This window comes from Vulpes lagopus, chromosome 13 (genome assembly GCF_018345385.1).
Source record: "Vulpes lagopus strain Blue_001 chromosome 13, ASM1834538v1, whole genome shotgun sequence".
Lineage (NCBI taxonomy): Eukaryota > Metazoa > Chordata > Mammalia > Carnivora > Canidae > Vulpes > Vulpes lagopus.
The window spans coordinates 47,865,647-47,884,867 of record NC_054836.1 but is presented as its reverse complement, the minus strand read 5'-3'; the positions used below and the strand labels follow the sequence as shown (position 1 = coordinate 47,884,867).

Below are 19,221 nucleotides of genomic sequence, written 5' to 3'. Positions count from 1 at the left end.
TTTTCTTTATCTGTGATCTGGTTCAGGTTTTTTTTTTTTTTCCCCACAGAAAAACAGCATTCAGTTCTCATCTTCAACACAGAAAATCAGTCTCTTAAAAATGAACAGATCAGCTACAGGTGGGGAATATAAACATGTTTCAAAAATCTGGAGAAAAGAGATGGATCATACATAGGCAAGTAAATATGAACAGGTTAATTCTAGCACATTGTTTTTTCTCATTAGATTTAAGATCCAGCTGTGCCGACTGCCCATTACTGTCTGCGTTGCTTATTTCCTGTACGCAAGACCGAAGGCCATGAGAAAACTTGACCCTCGAAAGAATAATCCAACTACTCCAGAGGAGAACTACTTGACCAGAATATTCTTTAGCAGCAGAATGAGTTCAGTCTCACCATACAAAATTGTCCAGAGCAAAAAAAAAAAAAAAATTTGTTCAGAGCAAAACGAACTTCAGGATTCAGGAACTTATAATTTCTATAACGTGTGGACACTGCTGATCAAATTGCTAAAGAGTGTGTGTTTGTGGTTTATTTTTTTTTCTTCAGTTTTAGTTTTGTTTCGTTTTGCAAGAACGAAAGGGGAAGGGCCTCCTAACCACCCCACAGGATGTTTCCCGTAAGACTGGAGGTTCCAGGGCTTATGACCAACTTTGGCCGGCAGGTGAGGGCGGGCGAGCACAGAAGGGCACACTGTTGCCATTGCTGCCACTTGGGTTTGTCCTTCTGCTGCAGTTTTTAACTCCGAAAACCTGCCTGCCAGGGGCTCCCTGCAGCTCTTTCCGGTGCAGGCTTCTGGCTCTCTCTCAGGATTCTGCAAGAGGAAGGAGTGGGTCTGTGAGTGTTTATATGTTTTTCTAGTCCCTTCACACTTATGAAAAGTGTGTATATGTGAGAGTGAGCAGAGTGTGGGGGGGTTGTCAAAGAGAGAACGAGGACGGAAGAGAAGGAGAGTTCTCTGAGAGCTCCTGTGGCCCTGGCTTCAGGGTCCCTCAGTGGGCTGCCTCTGTAGCCAGGCTCTCCTGGTGCACGGCTCCGAAATGAAGTCCCCCTGGAACATCTGTTTGGCGACTCCTCTGTTCTTACTCCTGCCCATTCACACATGGGCCTCTCCAGCCTCTGAGGACCAGGCCAGCGCCAGATACTCCAATGGCCACACCTGTGTAGGTAGGTAAGTTTTGTGTATTTTCATGTGGATATAACAGTGGGGTCAAATACTTTGCTTGCATAGTATATCACCTATTTAATGATGTCAATAGCTATGAACTCCCAGTAGGGTGCCAATAACCTCACCAACATAGAAAACCTCTGAGAAAAAAAAAAAAGAAAACCTCTGAGCCTGAGAGTGAGCACTCATACTATTGCACGCAAATACCCTATACAATTGCTAGTTTGAACTCGTTATAAAAGTCTTCCACCTTGTTGGTGATAGGAATTTTTTCTCTTGCATGGACAGCTCTTATAAGAGCCTGAAATGCTTACCCCTTTCAGAAGGACAGTGGGCAGCGTCGCACAGCAGAAAGAAGATGGCCTTTGACTTCAGACAGCATCATCTCTGTCATCTTCTATTGCTCAGGATGTCCTGGTCCTTCCACTCAGATTGAGGACATAGTTCCGTCCTTTTTGTGAGGTGTGTTGAGGAATTTGTGGCCGTCCTCATCAGCCACAGGGTTTGTTTGGTTTCCTATGCAACTACTCCACAGCCCCAAGAGCTCAGGGAGTCTGTTTGCTGGTTAGGCTTGGTGATGGTTTAGCACCCATTTACCCAATTCACAGCTTCTGGCTAACTCTGCCTGGAGTTGTTGACCTGTCCTCATGGTCAGAAGAAAGGCCAGGGCAAGAGGAGTCTGTCGTGATCGACATTTACTCAGCACCGGCTGTGCTGAGTCAGGGGCTGCAGGCAGTCCCAGTTGGGGTCTCACTATTTGGATTGGTTGCATGGAGAAACGGGCTCAGAAATTTGTGCACAGGGGAGTTTACTGAGGTGTGCTCTTGGGGAAAACACCATGGGCTGCGCTATAGCCACACACACACACACACACACACACACACACACCTTCTGTCAATCCCACAGGAAGTTCTGGACTAAATTGGCTCTTTGGAGTGGTCTGAGGTAGATCCAGACCCTAGAACTGCCCCCACTGAACAGTCACTGAATATGAACTGCCCCCAGCGGGGAGCATTGGGTGGAGGCAATGCCTGCAGAGATACTTGATGTGAGCCCTTAACACCAACAGTCACAGCAACAGGGGGAGGGAGTATCTTCTAAAGGGAACCTGGAGGTGCTCTGGCTTACAGGGGCAAATGTGGGGAATGTTTTATGAAGCAGTGAAGTAAGCTCATTCACAGCTAGTGGTAAGAAGAGTATCATGGAGGAGGCAGGAGAAGAGAAGGGATGGCTGGTTGGGCTTCTACTTTCTGATGAAAAGCAAGACGATATGACTTCAAATTCACTGGCACAAAGACACTTTCCAAACATTCCTACATGCCCACTCCCCACATGGTCACTGAGTGGCCACCACATGCCAGGCCCTGCGCTCGGAGCTAGAGGTACAAAGGTGAATAACAATTATTTTTAAAATGCTTCTGTCCTCAGGAAGTTCACTGTCCAGTTTAGGGGGAAAAAATGAGAATCTGGACTGTAAAGATTACAGTTCTTTAAAATGAAAGACAAACTAGGTGCTTAGGGCACACGATAATACTCCACCTCTCAGGCACCCTATAAACTGCAGTGTCCATGAGAGAGCCAGCAGGAAGTCAAGAAGCACAGAGCAAAGACAAACTATTTCAAAGCAGACAACTGTTGACTACAAGAACCTCATCATATTCATAAAGTTGCCAGGGGAAGGTAAAAGCATAAGCTGAGGGAAAAGGAATAGGAGTGGGATAAAGTTTTAGAAATTTATAAGTATTTCTACCCAAGCGTTGCCAGGCAAGAAGGGAGCTTCAGGTGTCTCAAAGATTCCATTGCCATTACTTCCTTCTCGAAAGACTCTAGACAGCAAAAATCTTGAGAAAAGTTGGTCAGGTAGTTGGATTTCTGATCATCCAATTGAGCAGTCAGGAATAATCTTTGTTAGCCACCAGCAATCTCCTAATCACCATCCCAAAATAAAGTTTCATCTTGTTCGTAGAAGTATACACTGGCTTTGATTTATAAAATCGTAATAAAATAAAAATATTTATAGTCACCTTCTCAACACATGGAAGTAGTTCTGCTTCCCAATTTTTCATGGAGTTTGATTAAATTAATTTGGGTCTAAACATTTTTATGAAGATGTGCTTTTAGTGATCATGTTTGTTTCCTACCCATGAAAATGTTTTTGCTACTGGTCCGTAGCCATTCTTGAAGCTTCTGGGCATTTCTCCATGCGGCCTTCCATATTTTCTCCGAGTTGCATCTGGGCTAATTGGAGTGGTACATGGGGAAAGGAAGGGCTCTTCACCTGTAAGAATTACATTTGTAAGTTAATCATTATGAGTTAATCATTTTTAAAGATTTTATTTATTTATTCATGAGAGACACAGAGAGAGAGAGGCAGAGACACAGGCGGAGGGAGAAGCAGGCTCCATGCAGGGAGCCCGATGTAGGACTCAATCCCAGGACTCCAAGATCATGCCCTGAGCCACCCAGGCATCCCTGCTAACATTTATTGAGCATGTACTGTGTCATTAACAGTCTTCCAAAAAAGTTTATATGAACTATCTCATTTGATCATTAAAATGACCCTACCAGATATATATCATCATTATTCCCACTTGGCAGGAGAAACAATTGAGACCTAGAGAAATAAGAAATTTGGCCAGTTTACACAGCCAGTTAAAACCTGCCTTAGATTTCACTGTAGGTGTGATTATAGGGGTTTTTTTAAGTGATTAAGTTGGGGCAATAGATTTCTTACCCATATTTTTTTAAATAAAATTTTATTTTATAGCTTTGTTGAGATATAATTCATATACCATAAAGTAAACCCTTTTAAATTGTTTATTTAGTATATTCATAAGTTGTGTATTGGTCATCAATATTTAACCCAAACATTTTTATGATGCTGACAAGAAGCCCAACATTTATTAGTAGTCACTCCCCACCTCCCTCTCTCTTCAGTCCCTGGAAACCACTAATCTCCCTTACATCTATGAACATTTTCCAAAAATGTAATGATACAATATATGGCGTTTTATTACAGGCTACTTTGACTTAGCATAATGTTTTTAAGCATGCACCAATGTCATTTCTTCTTACGAATTAATAATATTTCATTGTCTGAATATGCCCCACATTGCTTATCTAGTCATCAGTGATGGACACATGCATTGTTCCCGGTTCTTAGCTTGTATGACTAATTCTGATACAAGTACCCATGTATAAGTTTCTGTGTGGGGGTATTCATTTTCTTTTCCCTTGGGTATATACTTAGGAGTGGAATTTCCAGGTCATATGATAACTTTGTTTAACATTTTGAGAACCTCCAAAGTGTTTTCTAGAGCTGCGGCACTGTTTTACATCTTCACTATTAGTGCATGAGGGTAAGGTTTTCCCACAACCTTGCCAATACCTTGTTATTATCTTTCTTATTATAGTCATCCTAGAGTATATGGAATGATATACCTCATTGTGGTTTTGATTTGTACTTCCCAAAATAATAATGATGTTGAATATCTTTCTGCCTGTTTATTGACCATTTGCATATCTTCTTTGACAAAATGTCTACTCAAGTCATTTGCCCTCTTATTAAAAGTTTGTTTGTTTGTTTGTTTGTTTACTGAGAGCATGAGCGGAGGGAGGGGAAGAGGAAGACAGAGAGAGAATCTCTAAGAGACTCCATGCTGAGCAAGGAGCTCAATGCGGGGATCCATCCCGAGACCCTGAGATCATGACCTGAGCTGAAATCAAGAGTCAGATGCTTAACTGAATGAGCCACCCAGGTGCCCCTCCTTTGCCCATTTTTAAACTGGATTATTGTCTTTTTATTGTTGAATTGTAGAAGCTCTTTATATATACCCTAGACACATATCCATTACCAAATATATAATTTGTAAATATTTTCTCCCATTCTGTGGAAGTTTTTTTTTTCACTTTCTTGATGGTATCTTTGGAAGTACAAAAGTTTTACATCTTAATGAAGTCCCGTTTGTCTATTTTTTTCTTCTGTCTTTTGTGCTTTTTGTGTATCTAAATCCCATATTCAAAAATTTGTTGTTTAGGGGCACCTGGGTAGCTCAGTGGTTGAACATCTGCCTTCAGCTCAGGGCATGATCCTGGGGTCCCGGGATTGAGTCCTACAACGGGTTCCCTGCAGGGAGCCTGCTTCTCCCTCTGCCGATGTCTCTGCCTCTCTGCATCTCTCATAAATAAATAAATAAAATCTTTAAAATAATAAATAATAAATAAATAATAAATACATAATAAATAAATACATAAATAAATAATTTGTTGTTTTAACTATTGTCTTCCTATTGTCATGTGCTCATCCCCTCATCTTATTTCCCAGACATTGGGTTTTGGTGACACAGAGTATAACTCTTGTGGTTGTGAGTAACAGAAATTAACTTGAGCTGAGCTAAGCTAAGCTAAATAAATAAATAAATAAATAAATAAATAAATAAATAAATAAATAAAAGGAGGACGTTTTTTAATGAAAAATCCTAGGAATGAATTTTAGAACCAAAAGGCAGGAAAACATAGTCAGGCCTAAAAACATGAGCCAAAACATGAGCCAGGATCCAAAAAATGGTGGTTGCCAGGCTCCTAGGAAGTTCTTTCCTGACCTTTTGGTACTGCCTCCTTCTCTGACCCTACAGACCAGCAGGTTTTACCTCTCCAGGCTCTTTGGTCGATTATGGGCTCCCACAGGCCAGAATTTGTCTGCAATTGTTCAGCACACACAGAGATGGACTCTCCTTCTCGTTGTTCATCCAGCTTCCCAGCAGAAAGAATCTGGGCTGTCTTTAGACTACTGAATAAGGCGCAACTGGCAGTGAGGAGAGGTTATGGTACAAGTGTATTTGTCAGACCCATGGGGTGAGGAGACAGCTTTCATGGAAGTAAGGATTGCTGTGACCGGAGAGACACTCAAAAGAAACCACCCAGAAGTTACAGAGTGATTGAGCCAACGTTCCTCTCATAAACAAACACTTTCAGCTCCAGTCTCACAAGGAGACTCTGCAGTAGGGACCAAGCAGTAGACCTGGAGGCAATCATCTTAAATATATTCCAAAATCAAGCTGTGCAAAGCCCCAGTGGCCCCTTTCCCAATTTACCATAATTTGTTTGCACAGGACTGTATATGTCATTTGATCACTAAGCAAATGCTGATTCTTCTGTGCTTGAACAAGCAGTGCCTCTTTCTGCCACTTTCCAAATGTTACGGAATCAATAATAAGCCATGTTCATTTTTGCAAAACATCATTTTCTTTACATGGGTGATTTAGGAGCAAAGTAATCCTTATGTTTCTAAATCACTGACATTTTAAATTAATTCACTGAGTTTTGAGTTTGTTTTTTTTTTAAAGCACTTTGTGGTGCTCAGGAAGTCTTCTAAAAGGTTAAAAAAAAAAAAAAAAAAAACCTACCTTTCTTCCCCCTTATCCATGCTTGCTTAAATATATAAAATCCTTCAGTCCGTTAAAACCTCTCCTCTTCCCTCCCCACACCACTCCCCTGCAACCCACACAGAGTGGTCAGAGATGACTTCATAGCTTGAATGATAAGGAGAAAAGCAGTGAGTGGTAAAATGACAGTGTCACTGACAAAAATAGGAAAGATTTAGATAGCGCCGCAGAGAAGTTTGAAAATTTATGGTCACAATTTTATATCCAGAAATTTCATTTTCTCTATTTCTCTGTAACTGAACACTTGTTCATAGGCCATCGCTGCTGCTGATAGCGGAAAACATTCCATCCTACCCCTTCTGTGTTTACAGTTACTCTCCTCTGAGTACTCTGGGGTTCTCTTCTCCTTTCTTCTCTGACGGTTGGTCTCAGCTCTGAGGGAGGCCTTTTGTACCACTCTGACATTTAAGTTCTCGGCCTCTGAGGGTGGGCCTCTGTCCCCAGTCCCCAGAGCTCCCACGTGGGCGTCACGGCTGGTGTAGCTCCTTGGACTCATCTCAGCAATGCAATCTCCACAGCACACACCGAGGACCTGCTGCTCAGCTCCACCTTTCCAGGTCCTTCAGACCATGCTGCTCTAGCCACTCACCCACTGGCTCCCCCTGCACTTAGCCCCCCACTTTTCACACCTTTTATTTTTAAATTATCATAGAATTTAACCTCGACCTTAGCACAAATGGTAGGTTTCTGATCATCTAAACTTGCACCACACCTCCATTTGCCTTTTTTCCTGGATTGTTCTGTGGGTCACAACTCTGAAGAGAAAGACCACAAAGACACCAGAGAGAGAGAGAGAGAGAGAGCCACAACTTTGAAGAAAGGTCAGAAAGAGAGCAAAAAAACCAAAACTCAAGATAACAGTATGCTTTTCTTCAGGAAGAATATGAATAAATTTTGGAGAGCAGGGTAAAAGTAGATCATTGATCAAATGTACTATGGGAAAGAGGAAAAAAAAATGTAATGAAGCATTAAGCATAGTAAAATCCCTGTACAATTATGATGTTTCCATCTCTATTTTACAGCTATTTCCATAGCTCTGATGTATGTAAATGAACTGTACATGCCATCAAAAGACAAGATGATCATAATAGATAAACAAGGCAAGATCCAACTATATTTTGTCTACTGAAGACACACTTTAGATTCAAAGGCAAATAGTTTGAATTGTAAGATAGTTGGAATAAATGTATTATTATTATTATCAGACAAAATATACTTTAAGATATGAAATAATCCTGGGGTGTCTGGTGACTCAGTCAGTTGGGTGTCCAACTCTTGATTTCAGCTCAGGTCATGATCTCAGGGTTATGGGACCAAGCCCCACGTCAGGCTCCGCACTGAACATGGAGCTTGCTTGGGATTCTCTCTCTCCCACTCTCTCTGCCACTCCCCTGCTCATACTTTCTCTCTCTCTCTTAAAGAGAAGATAAGAAAGAATCCTAAGACAAAGAGGAATCTTCCATAATGTTAAAGAGGTCAATATATCAAGAAAGAAGTAACAATTGTAAATGTACACTTAATAACAGAGCCCCCCAAAAAAACAAAACTTTAAAAATGTAATTAAAAATCCCAAAAGAAAAACAGATAATTCAACAAAATAGTTGAAAATGTCAATGCTCTTCCCTCTGTAATTGAACAAGGGGACAAAAAGTAAGGATGTGGAAGACCTGAACAACACTAACCACTAACTTAACCCAACCAACACCTATAGAACACTCCATTCAACTACAGCAAAGTACATATTATTTTTTTTAACCATACATGGCACATTGTCCAGCATAGACCATATACTAGGCAATAAGACAAATATCAATCCATTTTTTAAAACTGAAGTCATACAAACATTTTTCCAGTTAAATCAGAAATCAACAATAGGAACAAATCTGAAGGAAAAAAACCATTAGGCGCAAGTAAGACAACACACACTTATTAAAAAAAAAAAAGATAAAAGAGGAAATTTTAGAGAAATTAGAAAATAGTTTGGCTTAAATGAAATTGAAAATACAATATATCAAATTTTATGGACTATAGCTGAAACAGTTCCTAGAGAAAAATTTATGACTTTAAACATGTATGCTATAAGAAAATTCAAAATTGGCAAAAATCCTTGACAAAACATCAGCAAACTGAATCCAGCAACATATAAAATGAATTAAACAGCATGATCAAGTGGGATTTATCCAAGGAATGTATGGTTGTTTTAATATCTGAATATCAATTAATGGAATATACCGAATTAGTAGAGTAGATGCTATAACTACATTATCAGCCCAGAAGAAATAGAAACATTATTTGACAAAATCTATCACCCATCCAAGTCAAAAATGCTCAACAAATTATGAAAGAAAAAGGAACTTTCTTAACCTGACAAAGGGCATGTATGAGAACCCTAGTGCTAGCTTCATACTTAATGATGGAAGAGTGAATGCTCCTCCTAAGGTCAGGAACATAGGAAGGATGTCCACCCTCACCACTTCTAGTCAACATTTTGTTGAAAGTTCTATTCAGTTTAATAAAGAAATAAAAATAATAGAAGCATGCAAATTGGAAAGGAATAAGTTAAATTGTCTTTATTTTCAGACAACATGATCCTGAATGTAGAAAATCGTGAGGTATTTACAACAAAATAACTATAACGAATAGGAAAGTTTAATAAGATTGCAAGATTCAAGATTAATATAAAAACCAGTAGTGTTTGTTTATATTAGCAACAAATTTTCAAGAACTGAAATTAAGAATTTCATTCACAATATAATAAAAAATACCTAGGAATAGATTTAATAAAAGGAATGCAATTCCTCTACACTGAAAACTAGAAACCATTGTTGAGAGAAATTAAAGCATGCTTTACAGAAATGAGAGATGGATTATGCTAATGGACTGGAAGACTCAGTGGTGTTCAGATAGCAGTATTCTCCAAACTGACCCATAGACTAAATACAATTCCAAACAAAATCCTAACATCTTTTTTTGGTAAGAATTGGCAAGATGATTCTAAAATGTATATGAAAATGCAAAGAAACTAGACTAGCCAAAAATTTTGTAAAACACTGTTTGAAAAGTGACACTATCTAATTCCCCATTTCAAATCAAACACAATTATTAATTCAATTCATAGGTCTCAAGGTAAGAGCTAAAACTATGAAACTTCGAGGCGAAAACGTAGAAGAAAATCTTTGTGACATTGGATTCAAAGATTCATAAATATGACATCAAAATGGCTACACAAAAAGAAAAAAATTATAAGTAACCCCTTATTAAATTTAAACACTTTCAATCTCAAAGAAATGTCATTAGAAAGTGGAAGGAATATTGTGAGAAAATATGCACAAATCCTATAGACTTCAATATACCAATGATTATTTTAATTAATGTTATTGACAATGTTCACTTTCAAAATCCCATATTTTAATATATTCAGTGTGACACTTGGAAGCATATAGATTTCAAGTTTCAGCTGATCTGGATTAGAATCACTTAGCAGTGGAATCACTGCTTGTTTAAAAGTCCTTAAATACATTGTGTAACTTCTCTGAGACTCCTATGTCTTATCTGTAAAATGGGAAGTAACAAGCTCATGAGGAGGAGGATTAAATGAGACACAGTTTGCAAAAGCACCCAGTAGAGAGCTGAAACAACTAAGGTATTCTAGAAAACGTCATTTCACATTTTTTTTTAGAGTTTACTAAGGTAGAAGGCAACTATTAAAAAGTTTATTCAATGAGAAATTATTCGATAAAATGCAATGTTCTGTTTTTTTTCTAATTATAAAGGAATATGTGGCTTTCATAGAGATGTTAGAAAATACTGAAAAAGATTTTTAAAGAATAAAATCAACTTTGGGCACCTGGGTGGCTCATTCGGGTAAGCATTTGACTTCTGCTCAGGTCATGATCTCAGAGTCCTGGGGTTGAGTCTTGTGTCAGGCTCTGTGCTCATCAAGGAGTCTATTTGTCCCTCTGCCCCTCCCCCTTCTCTTAAGCATGCTCTCTCTCTCTCTCAAATAAATAATATCTTAAAAAAAAAAAAAAAAGAATCAACTGTAATCTCAAAACCCAGATGAACACTATTGATATTTTGCTATATTTCCTCTCAGAATTGTCTAGGTATGTATATACGGGGTTTGGCTCTTGCTTTATTATTCCATTTGATTTCTAAATCTGGATGGTTAAGTAGACAATCTAAAATCAAACACTTTTTTTTCAACAAAACATTTGTAAGAACTTTGGTAGTAGTAAGTCTTTGCTAGCCGGCAGAAATTTTTCAAGTTAATAAGTAGTTTTGTACATAAAAACTGTTGGGCATAGTCAAAGATCATCTATTATTTCTATCATCTATCTATCTATTATCTATCTATCTATCTATCTATCTATCTATCTATCATCTATCTATCATTTATCTATCTATCCCTCCATCATCAGTCTATCCTTCTATTTATCCATCCATCCATCCACCTACCCACCAACGTACCCACTCACCCGTTCATCCGTTTCTTTATCCAGCCATCTTCTATCTCTAAGTATCTATTTTAGATTTCAAATATAGGAGTGAAAAAAAAATGAAGCCATACATTTTCTGAAAGATAATCTCAGTAGTTAATGGCTTTAATGTTCTGACTTGCCATTTAGGATTATACAGAGGAATTTCTCATAACCTGGTAAACTAAATCTGCAGCTCCAACTTTGACAACAATTTAAATGAAGTATGCATTAAGATAAGAACATAAAGACTCCTAACTCTGGGAAACGAACTAGGGGTGGTGGAAGGGGAGGAGGGCGGGGGGTGGGGGTGACTGGGTGGTGGGCACTGAGGAGGGCACTTGACGGGATGAGCACTGGGTGTTATTCTGTATGTTGGCAAATTGAACACCAATAAAAAATAAATTTATTATTTAAAAAAAGATTTTATTTAAAATATTATATAGGCAAAATATTGAAAAGAACATATTTCAACTTCCCAAATCTTTCTGAGTATATTAAATTCTAACAAGGTCTCTCTGGGTGAATTCTAATAGGTATAATTAAAAGAGGAATCTTAGTAAAACTTTTTTCTTATTTTAATTTACTTCCCAGAAATTGAGAAAATGAAAGACTCTGTTGATTAGATAACAAATGTTTTTACAAGTCAGGTGGTTTCTAGTTCTTTGCTTTCCATACGATTGAAGGGACACTTAATGGAGTTGTCAGGTGATGGATCATTCAGAATAATTTCCAATGATAGATCACTTTATGATTTTTGACATTTAACTCAGAAGGAGTAAAAGAACTGAATGACATTGCTCCATCAAAAGTCCTTCCATTTCCATTTACGTAAATAAACATGTTTTCTCACCACTTATCAATAATCTTTAAAAATGAAAAATAGGAATAGACAGGATACTTGAGCCTTGCTTGTTTACATGAATAAGTAATATTCTTTAAAAAAAATTTTTATTGGAGTTCAATTTGCCAACATTTAACATAACACTCAGTGCTCATCCCACCAAGTGCCCTCCTCAGTGCCCATCACCCAGTCACCCCAACCCCCCGCCCACCTCCAATAAGTAATATTCTTTAACAGATATAAGTATGAATCAAAAAGGCCAATCATCTCACTAAGAAGTGCAATCCCAATAAAATTTTACTTTTACGAAATTGGCAATACATATTGCTTAGAAAATTTAATTTTACTAATAACAAAAACTCTATCCAAAAGAATTTTTTAATACTTAGAGTTATATTCACAGGAAATTAAAATTTTCATTTAAATTTTATTCATATTTTTAGTGTTAAGAAGTAGAAGAGTGAGATCAATAAAATACTTTCAATCATCTTTCAATCATAAAAATATATTACATTGGGATAAAATTCTATAGTGGAAGAAAAATTCAAAATAGACTTTTTATTGAAATATGAATTCAAGAGGGATTATCAACATAAATTTCTCACTGTGAAAGAAGAGTTTGAGCTTGCAATTTTTTCAGTGGATGAGATTAGGTATAAATCACTGTAGTGTTTAGATTCCTTTAGATACATAGGGATTAATGTATGATTTCTACTATGATATTTAGAGTCTGCCTAGAATTATACTCTTTGCAACTATTTAAATTGATACCCATTAATAATACTTTAACATCCATTAAAATGTGGAAGGGGTATATAACTTTTCGAATTTCCTTCTGGGGGCACAAAGCAAAATATTTGAAACCATCGGTGTACATTCTACGCTAGAGCATCCGGAGCCCATGCTCTATGTCTGCCCTGCAAGAGTCTTCATGATGGGATCTTTTCCTATCCTTCTCACTCTGTCTTTCCCGTGGACCCTGGGCCTTGGCCAACCCTTCTCTTTCTCACATCCAAGTCTTTTCCACCTCCCTTCTTAAAGATCTGTGCTGCTTTTTCTGTTGAATAAGTTTCCCCCATTCTCTAACATTCAACTCCTCCAGGAAACTGTCACTGGTTTCCAAGGCAGAGTTAGTTTCTTCCTCCTCTGTGCTTCCAGAGCACTACGAGGTCCCTGTACCATAGCACTTACAGGCTGCCAGGACTAGGCTGCTGTTCTAGTCATCAGGCTTGACTCCCAGTCTGTGACGTCTCTAATTCACATTAGTATCCTCAGCTTCTGAGCACATAGTAGGTGCTCCTAAGTATGCATCGAATTAATAGCAGGATGGGATAGCCCCGGTGTCTGTACTCTCATTTCTCTATTATTAGCTTTTTATATATTTCTAAATTAGCCAAGCCAACCATCCCACAGTCTCTCAGCACAGTTTGCTTATTTCTTCTCATCATCATTGCTTATGCTCTGCTCAGCCTTGAATGCACTCAGCCTCTCACCAGGAAATTGCCCAATACAGTGCCTCTCTCATTGCCAATGTTCTTACAAACGTTGGAAGTTTGGAACCCACTGAGCGTTTTCTCATAAAGACAATGTTCTAGGTGATGGTCAGGTTAGGTCACAGAGCCTACCTAATCTGCCGAAATGTAGTGAAAATACCGCTATTGGTAATAAAAGCAAACTTGGCCATAGAAAAATAAAAACACTGTTGATACTGCAATATGTTTTTCAAAGACAAGTTTCTGAGTTTCTATTTTAAAAAGAGTCACGGAGAATATGTCTTCACCCTATGGTCTCAGCCGTTGGAATAGAAACTGACAGTAGGCATTTGTTAAATGCTAGACAGCATGTGCATTTTTATGTGTTAGATCACTTAAGCCTCACAATGCTTTTGCTGGGTGTGTCAGATAGCCTGTGCTGCGTTACAAGCCACTCCACACTTATGCAACAGTCATTCATTAGCCTCCAATTCTGTGGGCTGGCAATTTGGGGCTGGGTATAGTTGGGTGGCTCTCCTGCTAGTGTCCCCTGAGCTCACTCCTGCTGCTGCATTCAGCTGAAAGATGGTGGAATGACAGGGGCCCGATGATCTAGAATGGCCTCATTCACAAATCTAGTAGTTGGCAGGCTGTTGGATGAGGCACAACGGCTCCCCTTCAGGTGGCCGCTCCAGCAGGCTGGCTCAAGCTCACAGTTATAATGTTCTAAGAGGGGAAAAAGTAGAAGCTGTAAGGCCTCCTGAGGCCTGGGTTCAGACCCAACGTGCTGTCATTTCCTCCGTGGTGCACCAATCAAAGCAGGTTACACAAGGCCAGATCAGAGGACTGGGAAGCAGATTGCTCCTCTTCATGGGAGGAAGTGCAAAATAGTTGTGGCCATGTTTAATGTATCATGCAAGTAGACATTAGGAGACCATTTGGGGGGTGCCAAAATCTGGGTTCAGGGAGGTTAACCATCCTGCCAAATACATCAGCTCATAAGCCATAGAAGCAGGATGTGAGCCCAGGTCTGTCTGACCCCCACATTCTTCTATTCTCCCCTGGAACCTAGCTTCTTCCGTTTCTTCCCTCCCTTCCATTCCCTTTTCTTCTCCTACCCACTTCCCCCTCCCTGAGTTGTGTGCTACCATCTCTGGTTTAGTAACTAAGAGCTTATGGAAACTAGACTGGCAGTAGGACAATTGGAAGTGATTATTTTCATACCTTTCTTTCTTATTTCCCCTTTTATTCACCAACATGAGAAAGGCCTGGGGTCACGTAAACATGGAAAGCCATATCTTCTGCTCCCACCCAAGCAGGGAAATCTAAGGAGAACAGAATCGAGGGACATTGTGGTGGCATTGTGGTGGCAGGCGGGATGTAGAAAGTCATGTGGGTCCAACAGGGATTCAGGGATCCAAACTTAGGTGTGGCGTGGCTCTAAACCCTGTGCTCTGCTCCTCCCTGGAACCAAGCCAGGAACACAGGAGTCAGTTTTGATTCTCACGTTCCCTCACTCTTCATTCCTTCACACATCACTTCATTAATAAATTGTATCAGGTTAACCTCCACAATAGATCCCAAATCTGTCTTTCTCTATGTCCACACTGCTCATTACTCTCTGCAATCTATCTTCATCTCTCTTCAGGATCAAAATAGCCTCCCACTTCATCTCTCTGCTTCCATCTTTGCCCCCTCAGGTCCTTCCTCCCCATGACAAAGTCAGCACAATAAATTAAAGACAGAGATCAGAGAGCAGCAGCCCCTTCCACAAAACCCAGCCATGGCTCCCCATCGCTCTCTGGAAAAATCCCTGGCTCCTCTGCAATCTACAAATCCAGTGAACCTGGCCTCTTCTTTCCCCTGCACCTCATCTTTCACTACTGGGTTCTGGTGTCAGACTTTCCTAGTTTTATGCCATGAAGTGGGCACCAGTAGCCACCCCCTTTAGAACCTGCCCTAGCTCCTCATGATCCTTTCCATTATATTACTCTTTTTGCATGTGTATTCTACAGAGAAGCCTTCTTGGGCTCTAGCTAAGGTTTACAACCCCTCCCCATCCCCACTAACCTCTGCTACTTCACCCTGTTTCCTTATCTTCATAGCACCTAAAATTATTTATAATTATGCATTTGCTTACTTATTTGCACTTTTCCTTATCTTCATAGTGCCTGAAATTATTTATAATTATGCATTTGCTTACTAATTTGCACTTTTCTCTAATAGAGTATAATCTCTAAGAGGGCAGGAACTGTATCAGTTTGTTTTCAGCATATACTCAGAGCCCAGCACAGGGCCTCCATCTAGAAGGAATTCAATACATACTCTGTTCCAGTCCCAGCTGTCCTGCTTACTAGCTTTACACTCGACAAGGCTTCTAACCTCCCTGAGCCTCTGTCTGCTGGTCTGTAAAATGAGAGTGATAATTCCTACATCTATGAGTTGTTGTGAAGTTTGAATGAGATGATAATATATGCAAAACACTTTGAAAACTGCAGAGCACACTCTAGCCATGTGATGAATTATTTATGCCCCCATTTAGGGTCAAAAAGGAAGTATAGTCATGCTGACTCTGGCTCTGATAACTGCCAAGTGCTTTCTGGGCTTTTCCATGAAGTGTGGGCTTCAGACAAATGGGAAATCTTTTAGCCTGTTCTCTGCAGTGGCTACATTTCCAGAGAGCACTGATATGATTATAATTAGACTTGCAAGAGTCCTGTTTCATTTCAAAAGGATTCTGGGTATCATTTGCAGCCTACCTGAGTTATGTGTCCAGAAACAGATCCCCGTGGCAGGTGTTTTTATTTGGGTCCATTCGCGTCTTTTCCTACAATATCAGGAGTGTCTGTTTCTATTACACTCATTAGTCTCAGATGCCATGTGAGAAGAGATTTGCCATATGTGAGGTTTCAGATGGTGACCACTGAACAAAAAGCACAGCTCTCACTGGCTCTCATCACTTTCTAAATGAACAGTAGCTTGGACAAACTCACTTTAGAAGAGCCAGGCCTTTTATTAGCAGCCAGAGAATGGTGTGTAATGGGAGAAATTACTTTGCTCATGCATCTCTCCCAAGGAAAACATTCTTTAGCTTGTCAAGCCTGTGGAACCTATTATTAGAAACGATAGCAAAGTCAATTTATCCATTCTTGCCAACTGAAGGATTCAGAACACACCTTACTGTAGACCTTAAATTAACAAACCAGCTGGAAGGGGAGTTGAGCCCACTGGAAATGGGCAGGGATGTCCAAGTGAACAGGACTCAAATCAAAGCTGAGCCCAACCTGGGCTTTTACGTATTTCAAACCCCATTACCTGCTTTTCTGCAGAGCCCTTTTGATCATAACTCTTCACTAGGCAGAGTGAAGGTAATGGGAAGATCCACCCAATTTTCAGAGACAGTTGACTTTTTTTTTTTTTTGGCTCCTTTTTATTTAATGATTTCCAATTTTAGCAAGCAGTGCTAAGGAGCCACACACAAGGAGCCACCAAAGTCATAAGAGTCCTCGATGGGATTCCTCTGAGTAAAAGAAAAACCCATACCTATAAGTACAAGGAAGCAGGTTGGTTTTGAGCAGCACATTGCATTGACCCTTCTAAGCCCTGGATTAAAACAAATGCATACTTGTGTTTCAAGCCCACTCTGAGTAAAGCAGTTTATTGATGAAATGCCTGATGAAGTGATTGTTATGCAAAATTTCAACCCAATCTCCACTGCCTTCTTTGGATTTTTTGTTTGTTTTTAAAGATTTATTTATTTGTTTTAGAGAGAGAGAGAGAGAAAGCATGCAAGTGTTGCGGGGTGGCAGAGGGAGAGGGAGAGAGACACTCCCAAGCAGACTCCCTGCTGAGGGATACAATGCAATCGAGGCCAAAGACTCATCACATGTTGCAATGTCAAGAAAGTAGGAAGTCTCTCATTCATTGGCAATCTCAACATTTCACAAAAGGTTTTATTTCTTTCTGTCAAGAAATCCTCAATTGTACTATCACATCTGTTATGAGCCACCTTCCCTCAAGAATTCTGGTAGAAACCTGGTTTTAATGACACTGCATATGCATTTGGGTTCCCAGCTCCTTGAGCAGATGGATAATAGTGAGCTTACTACTGGGCCAGGCACCCTGGACCTTTCTCATTTGGAATATAAGCTTTCTCTTGCCTGCTTGGAAACCAACCTCTGCTAATAAATGCCGCTCCTCTTATCTCAAGGAGGCCAAACAATTTCCTCCCATAGACTTACTGATTTTTGGCCAATCAACCCTTTGTGTATAGAAGAAAGTGTCCCTTCCCTTTGGAAAAAAGGAGATTTGGGCTTCCCCAAGCATTTAGGAAATCAAAGCTGGTGATAGAACCCTCTAAGGGGTTTCAGCCTAGCATTTCTGGGCCTACACACCTATATATCAAGGCAGCTGAAGGAATATATTTCGAATTTAATCTGAGGTTCCTTCTAGATACTTATTATATTGGTACATGCTTTCAAGCAGAGTGCTTTATAGCTGGGAGGTAAAATGATATTTTACAATAGTGTTATGATTTCAAAGGCACATTCACTTGCATTGTTATCTCCCTTAATCATTACAGCAGCCCTATAGGAAACTTATTACCTATTGTGCAGCGAGAGACCAAGTCTTAGAAAGCCTGGCCAGGTCTTCTGATTACAAATGATAAGCAATTTCCACCACTTTTCTAAAATTAAAAACCTCACCCTAGGTCACAGCTGAGCATGAATGGGGTGGGAATGATCCTATTCACAATGAAGCCATCAACTGCAAAAAGGAAGAGAGGAAAGGTGCCAATGTCTATCAGCTTCTACTCCATGCTGGCTGGTTTGTTCCTGCACTATCTCCTTTAAATGTCAAGTCTTGGGACACCAGGGTAGCTCAATGGTTGAGCGTCTGCCTTCAGCTCAGGGCATGATCCTGGGTCCTAGGATCGAATCCCACATCGGGTTCCTTGCAGGGAGCCTGCTTCTCCCTCTGCCTGTGTCTCTGCCTCTCTCTCTCTCTCTCTCTCTCTCTCTCTCTCTCTCTCTCTGTCTCTCATGAATAAATAAATAAATAAAATATTTTTAAATAAATAAATAATAAATGTCTTGTCTTTCTCCCATGTGATGGAAATATAACTAAACAAAGATTCAGTTACCTCGCCAAAGTCACAAAGCTTCCAAGTGGCAAAACTGAACTGACAACCAGTCTTTCTGATCCTTGAACACACCATCTTAGCACACTTCACACTTTACAACTCACAGTGTCTTTATGCACATGGTAGATTTAAAAAGGCTCAGCAAACAGGAGCACCTGGGTGGCGCACTGGTTGAGTGGCTGCCTTTAGCCCAGGTCCTGACCCCAGAGTTCTGGGATAGAGTCCCGCATCAGGTTCCTTCCAGGAAGCCAGCCTTTCCCTCTACCTAAGTTACCTGTGTCTCGCATGCATAAGTAAATAAGATCTTTAAAAATAAATAAAAGGCTCAGCACACAAAAATTCTGTATTTTGGAAAGGCTGGTGTTCCTAAGGACACACGTATCCCTACCTTTCCCCTGGCCCTCCAGCAGGGTTTTCCTTATGACACTGCTGACGTGTTTTTCTGCCCCCTTGCAGCCTGTGTGGTGGTGGTATCCGTGATTGAACAACTTGCTCAAGTTCACAACTCCACGGTGGAGGCCTCGATGGAGAGACTCTGCAGCTACCTGCCAGGTAAATACAGAAAGGGTTGGGTGGCTGTGGGTCTGCTTCTTTGTTTGGTTCTTGAGTCATTGTGAGTGAGGCTATACTCTACACACGCTTATGGAAGAGAACGTAACTGAGTTATTTCCGT

At 39.9% G+C, this 19,221-nt stretch overlaps 1 protein-coding gene across 2 annotated transcripts in view; it reads left to right on the top strand.

Annotated features, from left to right (window-relative positions):
* The first annotated feature begins 630 nt into the window (after nucleotides 1-630).
* AOAH (acyloxyacyl hydrolase) overlaps nucleotides 631-19,221 on the top strand; it is a 164,483-nt gene continuing 145,892 nt past the window's right edge. For both annotated transcript variants that reach the window (XM_041727348.1, XM_041727347.1), the window contains exons 1-2: nucleotides 631-1,166; nucleotides 19,005-19,100. In XM_041727348.1, coding sequence (XP_041583282.1) covers nucleotides 1,040-1,166; nucleotides 19,005-19,100 — 223 coding nt within the window. In that variant the 5' untranslated portion in view covers nucleotides 631-1,039. The remainder of the gene's footprint in view (nucleotides 1,167-19,004; nucleotides 19,101-19,221) is intronic.